The sequence below is a fragment of the Zingiber officinale genome, chromosome 4A (genome assembly GCF_018446385.1).
Source record: "Zingiber officinale cultivar Zhangliang chromosome 4A, Zo_v1.1, whole genome shotgun sequence".
In the NCBI taxonomy this organism is placed as follows: Eukaryota; Viridiplantae; Streptophyta; class Magnoliopsida; order Zingiberales; family Zingiberaceae; genus Zingiber; species Zingiber officinale.
In genome coordinates, this window is record NC_055992.1 from 88,758,429 (window position 1) to 88,778,965 (window position 20,537).

Here is a 20,537-nt window from a genome sequence, read left to right on the forward strand (position 1 = left end):
TAATCGGAGAAAGGAAAGGGGCCAGAATCTCATTGGAGAAGACGTGCGACGCGAAGCTGCGTGAGGAGATCGACGAAGCCAAAGGGTTCTGTAGCTTCTGTTTTAAATCTGATCCAGATCTGAACGGACGGCTGAAATTGATTTGGAGCTTGATCAACGGTGGAAAGTCACTTAAAATCTGATCCGAAGGTGTTGATCTTGATCAAGGATTTGGATCTACTCTCCCCTAGGTCGGATGGACCAGACCTTCACTGGATGGTTCAGATCTATCCAATCTTTGATGAATGGCCCATAATGCTCCGCAGCTTGATCTTCTCGTTTAAACTCCGATTCGAGCACAAATTCGGTTCGAATAGATTCAAATCCAAGATCCTTTGATGCCTACAAAATAACAATCAAATATTAGCATCAAATAACACCAAAAATAAGATAATTTGTAATTAAGTCCAAAATCGATACAATGCATAAAATATGATGTAACCATGATTTAAACCTATGAAATCAACATCAAATCATGCATATATGAATCAAAATAATACAGTAAAATCATGGTTATCACAGATCAACTACAATTGTTATTTATTTGATAATGAAAAATATAGAAAGGATTTGCATAGGATTTTTATTTATTTAAAAATATACTTAAATTTGTAAACAACTATTGTTGGGGATCTTTGAGGAGAAAAGAATTATCTTATTGTTTATTAATGCAATAGAAGTTATTGGGATATTGTCATTCCTGGTGTTAGACTATGATATAAGAATTGTAGTTGGATACATGACATGTAGTTCAATAACAATAAAGAAGTGAGAGGATATTTAAATTGAATGAACAAGAATTCTGACAAGTAAGAGATTTAAATCTATACAACATTATGTAACACTAAAACGACAATTCCCATGAAACTAGAGATTTCATTCTATTCAACTATCAATTATTTGGAGAAAACAAACAGTAATTTCATCCTAATGATAGCATAGACTAGCTTAAATAATAGTACTTCAATAAACATCCATCTTCAATGCATTCTAAAATAGATCTTTAAACTTCATGTTCATGTTGCTTCAAAAAAAGAGTACAAGAAGGCAATTATTTATCTTCTATAACTAAAGCCAATGAAAGCCAATGCAACTAAATCAATTAGGGTCCCATTACTAAGATGGAGAATGCCAGGAAGAGGAATGAAAGTTAATACAAGAAAGAGTTGAAGATATTCAACATAATACAAGAAAAACAAAAGAAAACCCAACTTGAGAAACGGAAGGATCGACGAAGATGTTCAATTCAGTGGAGAGCTTCGGACGAAAGGGCTTCGGAGGAGAGGGCTTCGCCGGAGAGCTCTTCATCTGAGAAAGGATGGGTGGAGATGTTCGGTAGAGAGGAGTTTAGGGTTGCGGCAGAGAGGTTTTGGCGGAGGGAGTTCGCGTGAGGAGGACTTCAGCAGAGAGGGCTTCAGTGGAGAGAGTTCGCGTGAGGAGGAGGGCTTCGGTTGAGAGGGCTTCGTCAGAGAGGATTTAACCGGAGAGGGCTTCGACGACAAGGAGGTTCCGGCGACAAGAGTTTACGTGAGGAGGTGATCATGAATTTAGGTTTTGTGGGTAGTTTCGGGCGTGAGGATATGTTTCACGGGCAGATGAGGATGCACGAAAAAATATTCGTGGGAGGTTTGTTTCTGCATGAAAATTTTTGGCTAAATATTTAGAAAATTTTGAAGATTATTAACGGCGCATATTGCATGCTGCTAATATGTTATAATATTTATTCACAGCATACATTTTTGTACGCTGTTATTTATATATATAATAATTATTAACAGCGCGCTCCGCGCGCTGTTAATATTAAATTTTAACAGCGCACTTTGCATGCCGTAGAAAAGTTTATTAACAGCATACTTTTTCTGCACACTGTCATTTGTATAAATATTTTACTATCCGCAGCACACATAATTAGGTGCGCCGTAAAAATTATTATTAACGGTGTGCTTTAATTGCACACCGTTGATGATATGCTGCGGAAAGTCACTTTTGTTGTAGTGCCTGTTGAAGGTATAGTTCTGCATCATCTTTGATTTTCATACCGACATACAACGAGCAATATTTGCATGCCTATAGTGATAAGCTAAGCTAGTTCTATTGAAAATACACATTCTACAATAGTTTTTGGTCACAGTCTATTATAATAATATTTTAAAAAGTAATCTATAATATTTTTCTATTTTAAATATTATTAATATAATCTTGCAATTATGTGGCTTGAACCTTGATCCTGAAGCTAAGTAGATGAGTGGTCGATGAGGAAGTAGGAATGCTAACTAAATCATAGGGCCCCTAAAAAAGAGGGCTTTCTGGTCGACGAGGGCGATGAACTGTCTTCTAGATTGACTAAGTCACAGGGCCCCTAAAAAAGAGTCAGGAACATGGAGCTGTAAATCCCAAAAAGTCCCTAATCAATGATACCTGCATGGGTCCTAGAAGACAGATAAAGGTAGATGGAATGTTAGTGGAAAATTCGGGTTACCTCAGCCTTCCACTCTGATACTTAAGTCACTCTATGAAACAGATAAATAGTACTATAATGAAATACATAAAGACTGAATATAAAAATATAACAAGGCCACAAGAGCAGGTCGGAGACGCCGACACGATGTCGGAGGCAACACGAGCCAAAGGACGGTGCAGAGTCGGAGGGCGGCACGAAGCCGAAGCGACGGAGCTGTAGTGGCGGAGATGTAGCCAGAGAGGGATGCAGAGTCGAAGGCCGCATGAAGCCGAAGGATGGAACAGAGCTAGAGGGATTCAACCGGAACCTAACAACTACGCGCAGGCTAGAACACTATAGTAGCACATAGGTTGGAATAAAGCAGTAGCTTGAAGGATGAAAACAAAGGCACGCAGACAGAAACATGACAGCGGCACGAAGGTCAAAAATAGTGACACACATGCCAGAACACGATAGCGGCGTGAAGGCCGGAATACAACTATGGCTCGCAAGCCGGAACACAGTAGTGACTCTAAGGCCGAAAATAGCAGCACACAGGCCAGAACACTACAATGGCGTGAAGGTTGGAAATAATAGCACACAGGCCGGAACACAATAACGGTGCGAAGGCTGAAATACAGCCACGATTCACAAGTTGGAATACAGTCGTGGCTCGCAAGTTGGAATATAGTAGCGGCTCGCAGCCCGGAATACAGGAGCGAATCATAAGTCAGAACATAACAAAGGCTCAAAGGTCGGATCATAGAACCAGATCAACCGCGGCGACGTACGACAACAGCGGCTTTGGGTCGGAGATGGTTGGATCTATGTCAGAAACACAACGGGTTTGCGGTGGCAGTAGCTGGATCTCTATCGAGGGCAGCAACAACCACTAGATGTCGGATCAACGTGTAGCACCATAGGGGTGCACGAAAGAGCTGGTCCGGGGGTTGGATAGGCAATAACACCGGCCGATGAGGCAACAATGGCTACTCGAAGACCCGATCTAGGGTTTTGACTAGAAATCAGCTGGATTGGAAGACAAGGGTGCTAGCAAGTCGGATCTGGCAATGGGAGTGTCAGCCGATCATTTCTAGTGGTGGGGTTACTGACAACGAAGCTGGCGGCTGGGGGCTGCTCACCGAGACTATGGAGCAATGCCAGGGGTTGTTGCCGAAGGCCGCGGGAGGTGGCCGGTGTGCAGAGGGAAAGGGAGCTGTCGCTAGAAGGTGACGTCAAGCGAGTTGGGTGGACACAGAAGAGTTAGGCCAGCGGTGGCCTGGCCGGCAGCGAGGGTTATAGGATCGACCAGTAGAGAGTTCCAATGTAATGACTTGGAGAGGGGGAGATGCACGGGTGGGAGATGCGACCAGTGAAGGCGAGGCCAACGGAGGTGGCTCGTGGTCAGTGGAAGCGTGGGTCACAACCGATGGAAGCACTACTTGCGTGAAGGAGATGCGGAAAAGAGGTACTAGCGGCCCCACCTTCGCTCTCTAAGTCATTACACTGGAGCTCTCTGTTGGTCGATCATGTAGTCCTCACTGCCGGCCATGCCACCGTCGTCCTATCTCTTCTTTGTCCACCCAATTCTCTCGACGTCGCCCTCTGGTGACACCTCCCTTTCCCTCTGCACACCGGCCACCTCCGCCGCTCCACAGCCCCGGCGAGTAGCCCCCAGCCGCCAATGTCGTTGTCGGCACCCCACCACCAAATCCGATCGATCGGCACTCCCATCAACGAATCTGACTTGTTAGCGGCCTTGTTTTCTGATCCGGTTGATATCGAGTCAAAACCTTAGATCGGGTTTTTGAATCACCTTCATTGCCTCTTCGACTACCGTTGTTGCCTATCCAGCCCTCAGACCATTGCTGTCGTGCACCCCTGCAATGCTCCACGCTGATTCGACATCCGACGGTTGCCGCTGCCCCCTATAGAGATCTAGCTACTGCCGCCATAAACCCACTATGTTTCCAACCTTGATCTAACTGTCTCCGGTGCAAAGTCACTATTGTCGTACGCCACTGCGATCGATCTAGTTCTGTGTTTCAGCCTTTGAGCCATTGTTATGTTCCAGCCTACAAGTCGCTGTTATATTTCAACCTACATACCTCTCTTTCCAACCTTCATGATGTTTTCATGTTCATGTCTACGTGCCACTGTTTTTGGCCTTTGAGCCATTGTTGTATTCCTGCTTACATGTTGTTGTCGTGTTTCGGCCTACGTGTCATTGTTAGGTTTAAGCTGAATCCATCCGTCTTTGTACCATCCTTTATCTTTGTGCCACCTCCGGCTCTGCGCCCCTCTCTGGCTATAGCTCCGCCACCACAGCTCAGTCTCTCTAGATCCACGCCGTCCTCCAGCTCAACACCGTCCTTTGGCTCTGTGCTACCTCCAACGTCTTGCCAACGTCTCCGGCCCGCTCTTGTGGGTCTGGTATGCTTTTACATTTAGTCTTTATGTATTTCATTACAGTACTATTTCTTTGTTTCATATATTGACTTGAGCATCGAAGTAGAAGGTCAGGGTAACCCGGACTCCTCTCTAACGTTCTGTCTACCTTACTCTATCTTCTAGCAGCCTTGCAGGCATCATTGATAGGGACTTTATGGGGTTCTCGGTTCTCTGTTCCTGGCTCTTTTTTGGAGGTCTCGTGACTCGGTCAACCTCGAAGACAGCTCATCGCCCTCCTTCGTCTCCAGGTTGTGGTGAAATGGTCAACATTTCTACCTCCTCACCGACCGCTTATCTACTCAACTTCTATTAAACCTCTTAACTTTCAACATCATTTACCTGTGTTTCCGGTCTAAGATCTGAGGATAGATGAACTCCTCGATATATTCACAACCGAACTTTACTATAGGTCAAATGTTTATTAGGTCGGCGGTTGTCAAGTCTTGTGGTTATCAGGTTGGCGGTTTTCACATCTGGTGCTTGCCGAGTTGGCAGTTGTCGGACCGAGCAACACAAAGACTCCAGTGAAGGTCTCTTCAATGACGACGACTGAAAGAACTGAGAAGGAGTTAAAAGGGAGGTCAAAATGGACCTTCACAAAACCCTGTGACAGTCAAGTTAAATTGTGAAGGTGAGTTTGGGAAGGAAATGATGAAGAAGTGAAAACAGTAATATCTCACATTTTTTCTCGTGTTGACACTATTATCTTAGAGCATCTCCAATGCATGCTTTGTCAAAAGTTTATAAAATTAAAAAATCTTAACAAAAAAAAAGCTTTTATGATTATGTAGGAGAGGTTTGAGGTTTTTAATTCAAGAATAGGTTTGAGTTTTCAAATATACTTTTTTATCTTGAAGGTGGAGTCAGTAATTAATGTGCATGATTGACTCTTCATGTAATCGAGCCGAGCTGAGCCGAACTCTTGAATGTTTGAGTTTAGCTCGTTTATAATCGAGTCGAGCTCGAGCTTTATTTAATGAATATATTCATGGTTCACGGACTTATTTAAACTTTTATCGAACCTAAATGAGATTAATAAATATAAATTATAAATTTAAATATTCATTAAAAATTAAATTTTATATTTAGAGAAAATTATAATATTCTTATTAAAATTTATAATTTTATTCTAATAAATAAATTTAATATATTTATCTATATGTTTCATAAGTAGAGTGTAAAATCTATAAATTTAATATCAAACTATTATTTTTTATTTAAAAGTTGATTCATGAGTTTAACAAATATGTTCACGAACTAACGAGACGAATATTGTGAAGTTTGAGATTGTTTGTTTATCTTAATGAGCCTCATTAAACGAGGTCAAACGAACTTTTATCGAATCGAGATTCGAATAGCTCATGAGCAACTTGGTTCATTTACACTCCTAACTCTTTTCAAATAACTAAAAAATAAATTATTTGATAAAATATTTAATTATAATGTTTTATTTCATAAATAGCTAGTAATAATTAAAATGGTACTTTCTTCTTTTGAAAATAAATATATTTGAGATAAGTTAAAAAAATATATATACAAATGACTATAATTAAATTAAATCTATAAGTAAATTAAATATTAAATAAAAATTATAAATTAAATTAAGTTAAAAATCATAAATTTATTAATTTATTAATTATAAATTATAAATAAACTAAATTGAAGATCATAATTAATTAAAATATCAAATAAAAATTATATAGAGATATTAAATAATAATAATAAATAAAGATATATGATTTATAATGTAGGACACATAAAAAAAATTGTATGGAGGCTTTTAATTGTCTAGAGAATAGTAGATGTTTATACTTATGATGTGACATATTGAAAATTATAAAAAAATTTATTGAGAGGTTTAACCATTAGAGATGTCCTAAGATGTTTTTATATTTATGATGTGGCATTGATATGGCAGGTTTTTATACTTATGATGTAGCATTAATGTGGTATATTAGGAAGTACAAAAAAAATTTATTGAAAAGTTTCACTAGGGATGTAAACGAGCAGAACAGTATTAGGATCGAGCTCGGCTCGTTTAAGTTATATTCGAGCTCGAGCTCGAATCAATCTTTCATTTTAGAATTATCAAGCTCGCGAACAGTTCGAGCTTGGCTCGTTATTAGCTCGATTATCAAAGTTAACGAGTCTAACTCGTTAAGCGAGCTCGGACTCGTTTAGAGCTCGTTTTTGACTCGTTTTTTTGGTTCATTTTAAAACTCATTTTAAGGCTTGTTTTAGAGTTCGTTTTTTTTTTCTCGTTTTAGAGCTCATTTTAGAGCTCGTTTTCTAACTCGGTTTAAGGTTCGTTTTAAGGCTCGTTTTTTTGGCTCACGAGCCTATAAACAAACATGTTCGCGAGCTCACGAGCTAAATATCCTTAAGCTCGAGCTTAGCTCGATAAAACTGTCGAGCTCGAAATCGAGCTCGAGATCGGCTCGATAAGATAAACAAATAAACTCGAACGAGCTTTTTATCGAATCGAGCTCCAAATAACTCTCGAACCGTTTAGTTCATTTACATCCCTAAATTTCACCATTAGAGATGCTCTTATATAGGAAACTAAGAGTGGTTGGGATCCCAAAGAAAGTACCTCTCACACTCTTTTGTAACTGGTGTCATTATGATCGTTGTGTCGCATCCACGCACGAGAGCAGTCTAATTTGAGCATGATCTTGAATTTGGCTGGGAGTGACTTGATCCAAACGTAACTGGAACCGACTCGAGTCAAGTTTGGCTGTGATTTGGCTTACTTGACCTGAGTTTGACCATGAATTAGTTGACTCAACCTGAGTGCGCTAGCCAAGTCCCTTGGGCCCAATGGACTTGAGTTGAACTTGGAAGAGGTGATCTGACTTGACTGGAATTCGTCGTACACTAGACTCACTTGACTCGAGCTTCATCTTAAGTTGGATTGGTCTGGGCCGTATTGACCTAGCCCTGAGCATGCCACGTGGCTCCTACCGTCTCTGCCAATACACAATATTTATAAAAATATATTCTATAAATTTTATGATTTTCTCTCCCACACTCACAAAAAAAAAAAAAAATATATATATATATATATATAGGAACTGAAGCTCTAATAAAGAAGATGGTGATCGAGTCCGAAATGTGAAACAGATCATTTAATGGAGTCACATTTATAACGTAACTATATATGCATTGAATCCATATACTCAAATTAATAACCAATTAATGGAGCCGGCCAAGTGGAAGCTGATCGGAGTAGCTTCGGCGCAGGAAATCCGGCGTCCGCTCGTACCCTGCGAACACGTCCTCCCATATCTCGGCGAAGGCGCAGAGGATGGTGGCGTGGTATCGCGGTGAGTTCAGCGCCAGGAAGCGGCGGAGCAGCTCCTGCAGCTCCGCGCCGCCCACGATCTCCTTCTCCACGATCATGTGCAGCATCGAGCGCCGGAACTCCTCCGTCGGATTCTTCGTGTCCCTCACCACCACCACCACGCTGTCCTCGACTCCGCGGCTCTGCCTCCTCTCGCCGCCCCTGCTCCAGGCCACGACGCTCCGCTCTAGCTCCCCAAGCTGGAGGAGGAGCTCGGAGACGCTCGCCGGCGTCCCCTCTTCGTCGTCATGGTAGGAGGAGGATAAGGTCGCCGCGAGGCTGAGCGGAGTGTCAGCCGAGGACTCCACGGCGCCGCCGCTGCGGGGAGAGGCTGGCTTGGTGGCGGAAACAGAGACGGACTTAGAGTCAGAGCAGGCGCCGCAGCCGAAGCTGAACAAGGGGAAGCTGCTGCTCCGCCGCCCGAACGCTTTCGCCCCCATCGCGAATCTAAATTACCTCGCGATGCATTCCCCTCAATCTCATGCTCGATCGCTGGTCCGTATACTGCAGTGGCAGTTGCTCGATCGCTTGGCCCGGAGCAGATAAATAATAACTGCAAGATAATTAATTACCAAAAGAAAGGTATTAATAGCTAGATTTGTGTCTTGTTTTGTAGGAGAAGAAATTAAGGATTGAATGGAGACAAAAGTTCTTAATTTACAATTGTTGGACAGCTAAGGGGTGATCAAGCTGATGGGTACGTCCTAACACACATATTCCCATATTATTTAATAAATTTGTGGATTAAGCTAAGGGATGGAAGGACATTGATTGGTTGTCGTTATTATTATCAGAGGATACCCTTTTTCAAAGTAATTTGTTGCTAATTGGTCATAATTCTAGGTGTCTCTTGTACTTTTATGATAATCTAACATATTTGAGAAATTAAGCAAATAAGTTAAAGATTGATTTTGGAAGTAGGCAACTCAGTTATATATATTGGTTTAGTGTCAGAGAAGAAGGGCCAATTACAATTAGTGTCTTAACTCAATTAGCAACCTAATTGTTGTGGGTTCACATAACATGATGGTGTTTTCTATGGGAGGTAGAGAGAAAGTTTAGAAGATGTTGCTGAATCCAGGGAGGTAGTAGGGGAAAATAACTGGCTATGATTGTTCATTGAAGATGATGTCCAATTGCATTATTAAAAAAAGAGAAGAAATTAAATAATAAAATATGATTATAGAGTAATAAAAATACAACAACAATCAAGCCTTTTTCCACTAGGTGGGGTCGACTGTATGAATCCTTTTATGTCATTGAGCTCTATATCCTACTATATCATCATCTATATTTAAATAAATTTTATCTTATTTTAATGTTGCTAACCAAGTCATTTTTGGTCTTCCTCTTCCTCGTTTGATATGCATGTTTATCGTAGTTTCACATCGCCTAACTGGAGCATTTATTGATCATCTAAGTACATGTCCGTACCATCTTAAACATGTCTCTCAGAATTTTTCTCAATAGATGCAACTCCGACTTTCTCTCTAATGCTCTCATTTCTTATTTTGTCCATCCTCGTATGTCCACACATCCACCTTAACATCCTCATCTCTGCAACTCTCATCTTCTGCTCATGTGCTTGAATCGTAGCCCAACATTCAGCTCTATATAACATAGCAAGTCTAATCGCAGTTTTATAGAACTTACCTTTAAATTTAAGAGATACTTTACGGTCACATAAAACACTCGATGCTCCCCTTCATTTCACCATCCTGCTTGTATTTTATGTAAGACATCTCTCTCAATCCCTCCATCATTTTACAAAAATGATCCTAAATATTTAAATCTCTCTGTTCTAGACAACTCGTCCTCTCCTATCTTAACAATTGTCTCATTGCTTCTAATATTACTAAACTTAAATTCCATATATTATGTCTTTAATCTACTAAGCTTAAAATCTTTCTCTTCTAGTATTTCCCGTCAAGATTCTAGTTTAGCATTTACTTCTTCACATGTTTCATCTACCAAAATAATATCATCTGCAAACAATATATACCACGGTACTGTGTCTTGAATGTGCGCAATGAGTTCGTCCATAATTAGTGTAAAAAGATAGGAACTTAGAGTTGATCCTTGATATAACCCTATCTTTATTGGAAATGCTTCAATTACTCTGCATGAAGTCTTTACTCTGGTCGTTACATCCTTGTACATATCCTTAATTAGTTCAATATATATTACGCTAACACCTCTCTTTTCTATAATTCTCCATATAATTTCTCTTAGAACTCTATTATAAGATTTTTCTAAGTCAATGAATATCATGTGTAGATCTTGTTTTTACTCCTGATATTTTTGAATTAATTGTCTAAGAAGATGTTGTTGGGTTTTTCGGGCCGCGAAAACCGCTTTTCGCGTCGCGGAAACCCCGAATCACCGAAAGCCGTAGATCCTTGCAAAGAAAAAAACCGAACGAAAATACGAGTACGAGTTTCAAAGACTCTAGATCTACACTAGATGAGAGTTATACCTTCGAAGCGTGCCCTTTCGCGTTCCCGCTCGTCCAAGGAATTGCCGGATCTCTAGAGTATCAAAATAGATACTCCTCTAGAAGTATCCACACGAACACGTAGATGGAGAAAACACACAAAAGGTGTGCTAGCACCTTGTGTGGTCACGGCAAGAGGAGGAGAGGGAGAGAGCTCTCTTGAGGAAGAAGAAGAAGAAGTAATGCCTTGAATAAAAATCAAATTTCATTCACCACTTTTGTGTGGCCGGCCACTCCATGGAGTGTAACTCCCATTCCACATTAATCACAATTAATGTGAAGCCATTAAGAGGTGTTGTGTAACTTCTATGATGTGGCACATCATGAAGATGTGGACCATTACCATTGGTCCACATCTTGCCACCTCACAATGATGTGGTAAATGAGTAACCTCCACTCATTTAATGTGGCCAACCCACATTAAATGCAATGGAGGCTTGTAACCTCTATGAGGTGGCAAAGCAAGATGATGTGGAACAACACTATTGGTCCACATCTTGCCACCTCACTCATGATGTGGCAAAGAGTCAAGTCAAACTAGACTCTTCCTCTTCCTCTCTAGTCAAGTCAAACTTGACTCAATCTCTCTCATGGTTGATCTAATCTAACCATTTGATTCAAGCCAACTTAATATAATGAATCTAATTCATTAAATTAAATTGATCTAATGAGTCATAATCTAAATTAGACTCATTAAATACATGAATCAACTTGAGTCTAACTCAATTAGCCCAATTTGGATTACTCTTAATCCAATTTGATTCATCAAATGAATCTAATCCTCTTGGTTCATCGTATGAACCAAATCTCCATCTAATTGTCCTTAATGTGTGACCCTATAGGTTCTTGTAACGTTGGCAATGTCCCTAAACTCATTTAGGAGCATAAGTAATGAGCGGTATCTAGCAACACATCATTACTACCCAAGTTACAAGAATGTTGAGATCCAACATCACCTTGTGACTACTAATTGTGACTCCTCACAATATGTGACATTGTCCTTCTATCCTAGACATCTAGATTGATCAATGTGAGACATAGACCGTGTCATCCTCTAATCAATCTAAATCTTGAACTCCAAGTAGACTCACTCGATCAAATGAGCTAAACATCTAATGTTGACTCATTTGGGCATAGTCATGCACTTCGTGGTCTAACTCTATCAAGAATATTGATGTCGCTCCCGTCATATGGGAGGGATAGATCTCATCTACATCACTCACATCCCTCTGCATAATTTGTTACATACCCAGTAATCACTTTTATAGTCCACCCTGTTATGGGTGACGTTTGACGAAATCAAAGTACATAACTCCTTATGTAGGGATCCATGGTGACTTCAGGTCAAAGGACTAATAGTCATACTAATAGCCACATGAGAAAGTATATGACACTCATATAACGATCCATGATACTTTCTCATGGCGGGTCATTCAGTATACATTCTCTAATGCATACCCATGTGTCAGCTTGATATCTCTATATCCATGACTTGTGAGATCAAGTCATCGAGCTGACCTACATACTAGTCTTATTGTATTAACATCATCCCTGAATGTTAATACTCGACTAGGAATGATTTAGAGTAGTGTTCCCTATATCATCTCACTATCGATTCAACCAATCGATTGATATAGGTAAGAACCTTCTACTCAAGAACGTTACTATACTTATTTTATCTGGCACTAATACAAATAAGCATAATAACCAAAAACCAAATGCCTTAATATATATACAAGAATATGATATACATGAGTCCATACAATCATCAAATGATTGGCTCTAGGGCTCTAACTAACAGATGTATAGCTTCTATTGTCGACCTTTCAAGCATGAACCCAAATTGATTTTCAGTCACTATAATCTCCTTAATCTTTTTTCTATTATTTTTTCCCAAAGTTTCATAGTATGACTCATTAGTTTAACACTCCTATAGTTTGCATAATTTTGTGCGTCTCCCTTGTTCTTATATAAGGGAAATAGAGTACTTATCCTCCATTGATCAGACATTTTTTTCGTTTCAATATCATGTTAAATAATTTTGTAAGACATTCAATACCTTGTTTCCCTAGGCATTTTCATACCTCTATCGGAATATCATCTTTTTCCATTGTGCATCTCATTTAAAGTTTATTTTACTTATGAAGTTTGAATTCTATGATAAAAATTAAAATGTCTATGCTCATTTGACCTACTTAAATTTCCTAAGTTAAATTTATCACCTAAACCTTCATTAAAAAGTTGATGAAAATACCTCTTCTACTGCTCTTTTATTTCTTCATCGTTTACTAATACCCTATTATATTCATCTTTAATACATTTAATTTGGCTAAGATTTCTTGTTTTCCTTTCTCTCACTTTAGCTATTCTATAAATATCTCTTTCTCCTTCTTTTGTATCCAATTTTTGATATAATCATTCAAAAGTTTCATTTTTTTTTTACTTCACTCACTACTTTTTTATCTTCTTTCTTAGCTATTGTATATTTTCTTAAGTTGTCCTCGTTCTTACAAATATATAATTCCTTATAAGCTATTCGTTTTTTCCTTCATTTTCTCTTGTACTTTCTCATTCCACCACCAAGATTCTTTACTTAGTAGTGAATGTCCCTTTGACTCACTAAGTACACTCTTAGCTATTATTTTCAACTTTGATATCATCTTATCTCATGTTGTATTAGAGTTATCGTATATTTCACCTAATGTTTGTACTTCTACCTTCTCCTTAAATATATTTTGTTTCTCATCCTTTAATTTCCACCACTTAATTCTAGGAATCGTATATATTTTCTTTCTATTGATACTATATTTGAGGCGTATATCCAACACTACTAACCTATGTTTGGGTAGTTAAAGTTTTCTCCAGGGATGACTTTGTAATTTTTACAAATCTTTCTATCCTTCTTACTAACCATATGAAAGTCAATTTGCGATTTATTATTCCCACATTTGAATGTGACTAAGTGCTCTTCTCTTTTCTTAAAAAACGTATTAACTAATATAAGGTCATATGCTATCGCAAAATCTAATATAGTTTTCCCTTCCTCATTTCTCGATTCAAACCCATAACTCTCATGTACCTTTTCATATTCCTTAGTTTTCACTCGAACATACTCATTTAGATCACCTCCTATTAAAATCATTTCATTTGGTGGAATATTTTGTAATATTTCATCTAAGTCCTCCCAAAACTTTGATTTAGTAGCTTCATCTAATCCTACTTATGGTGCATATATGCTAATTATATTCATAATTTCTTTCACCACTATCATCTTAAGGGTTATAATTCTATCTCCTTTTCTAACTACTTTTACAACTTCATCCTTTAACAAACTATCTACAATAATACTCACTCCATTTCTTGCTTTACTCTTTCTGGTGTACCATAACTTAAAACCCGAGTTCTCTATCATCGTTGTCTTCTCACCTATCCATTTTGTCTCTTATACACACAAAATACTAATTCTTCTCCTAATCATCATATCTACTACCTCCATTGATTTAGCAGTGAAAGTTTCTATGTTCCATGTTCCAAATATTAGATTATTAGTTTTCCTATCATATTTGTTCTTATCCAACCTATGGTGTGAGAACTCTTACCTATTTAACACTACACTGAAGTTCTCATGGAGATATCGCAGTCCTTGCTGAGATGTTATAGTCGAACCCTGTAACGCTAACTCTTGCATATTTAATAATACACCCGAGTTCTGGAGATGTAGTAGTCCTTACCGAGACATTACAGTAGAACCCTATAACGCTTTCCTTCCGGAGAACAACCTAGCATTAGCACAATAATTTAATGAATTCATTCATTGAATATTTGTCATAGTTTTAATGTTGGCTAACAATCTAACGTAACCCTCCTCCTTTATCCGGGCTTAGAACTGGTCATGACCGATCGGCATGGGCGGAATTTTATTATAGAGGAATAAAAATATCAAACTAACAAACATTGACATAAACTCTATGTTTTGCATGTTTATTCTGATCACCTTTATCAAATTAAAAACATCACAATAAAGGAGAAGAAAGCTAACCTCAAACTTGATAACAAACAAACAAACAAACAAAAACATCAAAAGCAATGAGAACGGTGAGCTCTAAACTTCATATTTCCGTGCAACAAGCAATAGAACATCAAAAATAGGAGAAACTAAATTTAACACTCTACAGTTCCACATTTATAACAAACAAGCAAAAAGAACATCAAGGGCAAAGAGAATTGTAAACTCTTGGCTCTGTATCTCTTCCTCCAAACCAGCAAAAACAAAGCAACAAGTAAATTTTCTCATTCTTCAACTTGGAGGCGACAAATCTACCAAAAGGCATGCCAATAAGCAACTAAATCGATCAGGTATAGGCAACAAAGAAGGAAACAAATAAATACATAAATTTAATTCTATCAACTGTCTCTGCTCATAAACTAAGCACGATGTAAAGGTTTCCAAATTTAACAGAAGCACAACGTTTTCTGATTTATTACTAAAAGCTAAATCAAATCACATCTAAAATTGGATCATCATCTCATTTCCTTGAAGTAATAGAATGTTGATGCTTGCCCTTTGATCTGTCCATTCTGCTCCTCTCCCTGAGGCTGCTGCCTGCTCCCCTGTAGGTGTTCCTTTCTCTTCCCCAGCTCTTACCAGAAGAACTGGTAGTCTGGACCACTCGCCTTGTCAATTGTTTCTGCGAGAACCGGTCATTGCTCCCAAGTGCAGCCTTTGATATGCTGTGCAAGGCCACCTCCCGTCCCTTCCGAGGATCAATAAGCTTCTTATTCAGATAGGCTATCTTAGGTAGGATGCTGCAAATGGTTTTACGAAGTTGCTCTTCGCTAAAATTGCTCAGAATTGGATTGCCAATCAGGTTGAGAGCCAAGAGAGAGTTGTCATTAGCAACAAGTTGGCCCAAGGCCTTTGCTATTGTTATCTTGTTGAAGCTCAGGTCCAGAACTTTTAGCTTTAGAAGTCTGTGGAGACCCTCAACGTAGCTGATCTTATTCCCAGCTAAATAGAGCTCTTTTATCAGTGTACCATTTGGAAATCCTGAAATTTAAACATTGAATTATATTCCTATCCCCAATTCTTCGAAATAACAATATAATGTACTAGCAGACATCATAGCTAGCAGTATCTTTAGTATTAAAATGGAGGAATTGAATCTAAAAATTTAAAAGACAAGACTTCATCGCTTACCGTGGCCAATCCGTGAGATTCTGTTGTAGCTGAGATTAAGAACCCGCAGCCTTATAAGATCTTTCAGTCCCTCAATTGTTGTAATTTTGTTCTTAGACAAGTCAAGTGTAAGGAGACTCTTTGGGAGGCTTCCTGAGGAAATGTGGGCTGCAACAATAGGAAATAGATCAATATATGAATGTCTAACAAATGTTATATATCAGAACACATAAAAATTATAATATAACAGTTTAAAATAAATTATTTGTTCATACCTATCATGTTGCCAGATAAGTTAACTGATCGGAGATTGTTGAAGGCTGAAATTGCAGGAATAGCTTTCAAACCCATACCAGAAATGTGAACTGTCTGGGGAAAGGAACACGATGGTTGGAAGATATAGCTGTCCTCTATTATATCCTCTCCTGTTGTCCTGCCAGTTTGAGTTTGTTTCTTTCCTGAGATTTTTTCAACCTTGAGAATATTTGTATTTGAGGTTGCCTCTTCTGCTGGTTCATCAGTCTGATAGCTGTCTATTGGATATGATGAATCCTCTCCAAGACTCTGAACCCAAGCATCAACTCTATCAAAGGTAGAAGACTCTGAATAAAAAGCAACCCCATGATTCTGAGACCACAAGTCATCTGCAGTTGTAATTTCTGATTGCTTCATTTTTGGCTTGCTATCCATTTCAAAACATGACCTTGACTCAAGTACATTGGAACAATATCCACCAGCATTTTTAGAGGTACCATTGATGGAAATCCTCTGTGGTGCTGTCATCCTAGGGTAGTGAGAATTATTCTGGCTCAACAGAAAAAGATCCGACCAATGTTTTGCACCCATCGACGGGAGAACCTGGGATGAATAGCTCTTCTTTAGCATTGCCCTATCTGCACTGAAAGATGTCATTACTGATCTTGGACTTCCAGGGATAGCATTTGTTGCTTGACCACCAACAGTCTCACATATGTTGAGAACATCATCTGAAGAATTGGTCTTGGCAGGGGACCTAACAAATCTCTTTGTCTCAATGTAGGAGCAAGAACGTTTAAGATGCAGAGGTCCGGACAATATTTCTGCTCGTCCAATGCCAGGATCACTAGCATGACCATTGTAGGTAATCATTTCAGATGCAGTATCTTCTTTAAGCAAACTGCTATCTGAGCCATCAATAATCAGTTCTTCATCAAAACTTTCAGAATTCAGTTCTCTCTTGTCTACATCAAATACTTGAAACTCAAACTCAGAGAAAGCTTTCCTCGGAGATAAACTATCGTCATGTTCATCACCTCCTTCATACGCTGCTTCAGTACCAGGCTCAGTTTGCTCAAATTTGGGATTTTTTGTATCACACATTTTGGTTTGTGCACTCTCCACAGGGCTCTTTCCCTGAGCTATCAAAAGGATAGGCTCTCCGAGATTTGCTACCTCGACAGAACTGTGTGCCAGTTGATCAGCATGATTGGGTTCATCAAAAGTAACTCCTGCTATAACAGTCTGGACATGTTGATGAACTTGTTCTTCAGGGTTAACTCTTAATTCTCCACATCTATAGGCAATTTTGGATCTTTTCTTTTCCTGCAGAAGATTGTATGAGTACTTGTAAACAGCATCATGTCAAAAACGACACTAAGGACAAAATCCACAACGATTGGTTCTTACCTTGGAGTTCTTTCTAGCTAAAAGAGCTGAGAAACAACCAGTTATTGCCATTTTCATGGAAAGCAATTGATCTGAGCAAGGCAATCTATGGAAAAATCCTATCAAGTTGTTCTTTTGCAGTAAAAACCGGCTGCCAAAATCTCTATCGTTGCAGGAGTTAGCCGTTGTCAAAAGGAGATCCTTTCACCGTGCAACGAAAAGGCCAAACGAGGAGAGTGGAAACCTCAATGCAACGAGGAGGCAACTGAGCATTCTTCAGATCCCACACCTTCCTCAAGGTGCAAGGACATGGAACACCAGGGACGGCCAGATTGATGACAGCTCCTCGAATATAAATATTTGTATCCTGTGAAGGGGAAAAAAAAGTGAGATCTCGTAAAAATCCCAATCAAACAAATAAATAAACTAACTTTTGCGAAACTCCTTGGTCATTTTCAATGTTTAGGAATAGAAGAGTCGAAAAAATGAGTTGAAAAGAAGAAAGAGAGATCCGATCGAAGAAAACACACGGAACGAAAGATCTTTTCCGTCGCGTCCAACCAAAAGCAGAAGATTAACAAAAAAAAAAAACATGAATTAATAAGTAAATTTATACACAATAAGATTCACAAATCCAAAGGAAAAAAGGTCCCCCTTCACATCACAATGCCGTCATTCTTGAGACAGAAAGAAGAACAAACACCTTTCTTTCATATTCTTCCCCACCGGAAACAAACGTAAGAACCAGAGAACCGAAGACAGAAAATAGAAGGAAAAAAAAAAATCGGCATCAATCAGATCTTACGCTTTCTCGAACGGAGAAAGCCAAAAAGAAGAAGAAGAAGAAGAAGAAGACAAAAAACGATCCGGTCACATGGTTTCTGGCGAAAAGCACCTGCAATGATCGAGTTGCCAAAACCCCCGTCGAAATCGAGATCGAATGCCAGCTAGAAAGAACCGAAGGTCAAAGGAATCTCCGCCCGGCGAGGCGGTGGAAAGGCGAAGCGGATGTGTCAGGCGGAAGGGTTGGCGCTGAAGACCCGGTATATATAGGCGATGGAGGTGTTGCGCGTAGTGAGGGGGGTGAGGTTATCGCCTCCAATCAGTAAATTTGCAAAGAAACATTTTCCAAACAAGCAAAATCTAGGGTTTGATTCGAGATAATTAATTTTTGGACAAAAGTTAGAAAAAGGGACAAAATTTCTAAATCATCAATTTTTTTAATTAAAAAGAAATTTGATTTTTTAAAATTAACTCTTCAAAAACAAAATATTCAATTTTTTAATCTTCTCTCATTTTTAACATTGACTATAATCTGATTTCATAATTTATTTTTTTTATAAATAAATTATAAAAACACATCTAGAATAAATATAATTATCTTTTTTACTTCACATAATATTCAAGTTTTTCTTTAAAAAAAAACCTGATTATCATAATTGTATCTTTTTTAAAAGTCAAAAAGGTGCTCAGTGTATCTTTTTATACAAACTATTTATATTCCAAATATTAAAATAATATTTTAAAGACATATTATACATAAAATTTATCAAAACAAATCTTAAAATAGATAAAAAAATAGTTTAATTTAATCATTTTTAAAATTATTGTGACAACTATAAAAACTTTTAAATAATTTTAATTAAGTTGATAAAAAAAAATTATATATAAGTATTTTATATATAATATTTTTGATAAAGTTGAATTAATTTATTTTAATATATTATAATATTGGGCTTTTAAAAAAAATAAAAATAAAAAGGATTATTTTTTTATATCTTCACAAATTTAATTCAAACAATGTTTTTTCAAGCTTGGGGGCCGCAGATCTTGTTGATGCTAAATTTGGCGGCATCCATTTTAAGCGCCAAATTCAGACGCACGCTGACTCACTCTAGTGCTGGTGAGATTCCTTCGACATGCGCAGCCTCACAATTTTGACCGACTAATTATTTATATATCGATATCAATATTTATATATTCGAATCACATGATATATACTTTCTGTCTTTTTTAACTTTTTTCTCTTAATTATTTATTGGATAAAAAAAATAAAGAAAGTCTTATTTTTTCGAAATCATAAAAAAAGACCTCCTTTATAGTAACTGATGTAATATTATAGTTATTATAGCAGTTATGGCTAAAATATAAATATTGTTGAATATATCACTTGGTTGTCAGTGGAGGTGGAATATCTTTTGTTTAAAAATTAAAAAGAGGTGTTTCTTTCATGATTTTCTAAAAAAATAGAACCCTTTTTTATTTTTGCCATTATTTATTTCATTTTCTCTTTTGGTAAAAGAATACAAATTGCTGTTTAAACAACTCATCAATTATCTATTAAAGATCCTACTAATCCTTCATTCCAATCAATTGATTGATTATATTTATATACATAGTTTATAGATCCCCAAAAATCCTGGTGATTATTACAGATCTAGTTGCCACATGAATCACAAGTTCCACAATCTTGCAATAAAATTAATTAATTGATAAATAATCGTGTAAATAAATATTGATAAGTAGTACCATGTTTATAGAGACTAGTTATTGACTTAGCACAGAAAAAACAGATTGCAAAAAAAAATTTGAATTAGGTGAGGAATAGCTGCATGCTGCTGGTGAGTTTCCAGGAAATAATGAACATAATTTCGATCCAGATTTTCTATTAATTTATGACCAAATTAGATTGATAGTCATTTGTTAAGTAGATTGATGAGTCAACTTTATGTCATTTAGATCGTGCATGAGGAAAAAATGTTCTTATAAAAATATTAAATAAGAGAATTAAAAAATTATTTTTCATTCAGTATATTATATTTGTGTTGTACTATGTATAGTGATCACAAACTAATAAAATAATATTTTAAATAATCTATATGATGCATGATAAAATATTGAAAGAAACAAATAAGTAGATCAAAATCTCAATAAAAATGAATATTATGGA

The 20,537-nt window shown here is 37.6% G+C and overlaps 2 protein-coding genes across 3 annotated transcripts; both read right to left on the reverse strand.

The window, feature by feature from the left end:
* Positions 1-322: 322 nt before the first annotated feature.
* Positions 323-8,846, reverse strand: LOC121970107 (transcription repressor OFP8-like). 2 transcript variants are annotated; one of them, XR_006108851.1, is made up of 3 exons: positions 8,123-8,846; positions 7,524-7,899; positions 337-381 (listed from the first exon to the last, which is right to left on the reverse strand). XR_006108851.1 is itself a non-coding variant. In XM_042520562.1 (2 exons), the coding sequence occupies exon 1, from the start codon at positions 8,711-8,713 to the stop codon at positions 8,126-8,128; it is 588 nt and encodes a 195-aa protein (XP_042376496.1). In that variant the 5' UTR covers positions 8,714-8,846; the 3' UTR covers positions 323-381; positions 8,123-8,125. The 2 variants fall into 2 exon arrangements, 1 of the variants encoding a protein (XP_042376496.1); XM_042520562.1 differs by lacking the exon at positions 7,524-7,899 and having other exon boundaries at positions 323-381.
* Positions 8,847-15,141: 6,295 nt separating this feature from the next.
* On the reverse strand, positions 15,142-18,611 carry LOC121970108. Its single transcript, XM_042520563.1, has 5 exons — positions 18,483-18,611; positions 17,609-17,954; positions 16,219-17,524; positions 15,965-16,111; positions 15,142-15,814 (listed from the first exon to the last, which is right to left on the reverse strand). The coding sequence occupies exons 2-5, from the start codon at positions 17,663-17,665 to the stop codon at positions 15,294-15,296; spliced, it is 2,031 nt and encodes a 676-aa protein (XP_042376497.1). The 5' UTR covers positions 17,666-17,954; positions 18,483-18,611; the 3' UTR covers positions 15,142-15,293.
* Positions 18,612-20,537: the final 1,926 nt, after the last annotated feature.

What these genes read in the sequence shown, in the direction of transcription:
- LOC121970108 (XM_042520563.1), bottom strand. Translation starts at nt 17,665, where the DNA reads ATGAAAATGGCAATAACTGGTTGTTTCTCAGCTCTTTTAGCTAGAAAG. An exon ending in TAGCTAGAAAGAACTCCAAG is followed by an intron (nt 17,525 to 17,608) that starts GTAAGAACCAAT and finishes AATCTTCTGCAG; the next exon opens with GAAAAGAAAAGATCCAAAAT. An exon ending in CTTATCTGGCAACATGATAG is followed by an intron (nt 16,112 to 16,218) that starts GTATGAACAAAT and finishes CTATTGTTGCAG; the next exon opens with CCCACATTTCCTCAGGAAGC.
- LOC121970107 (XM_042520562.1), bottom strand. Translation starts at nt 8,713, where the DNA reads ATGGGGGCGAAAGCGTTCGGGCGGCGGAGCAGCAGCTTCCCCTTGTTC.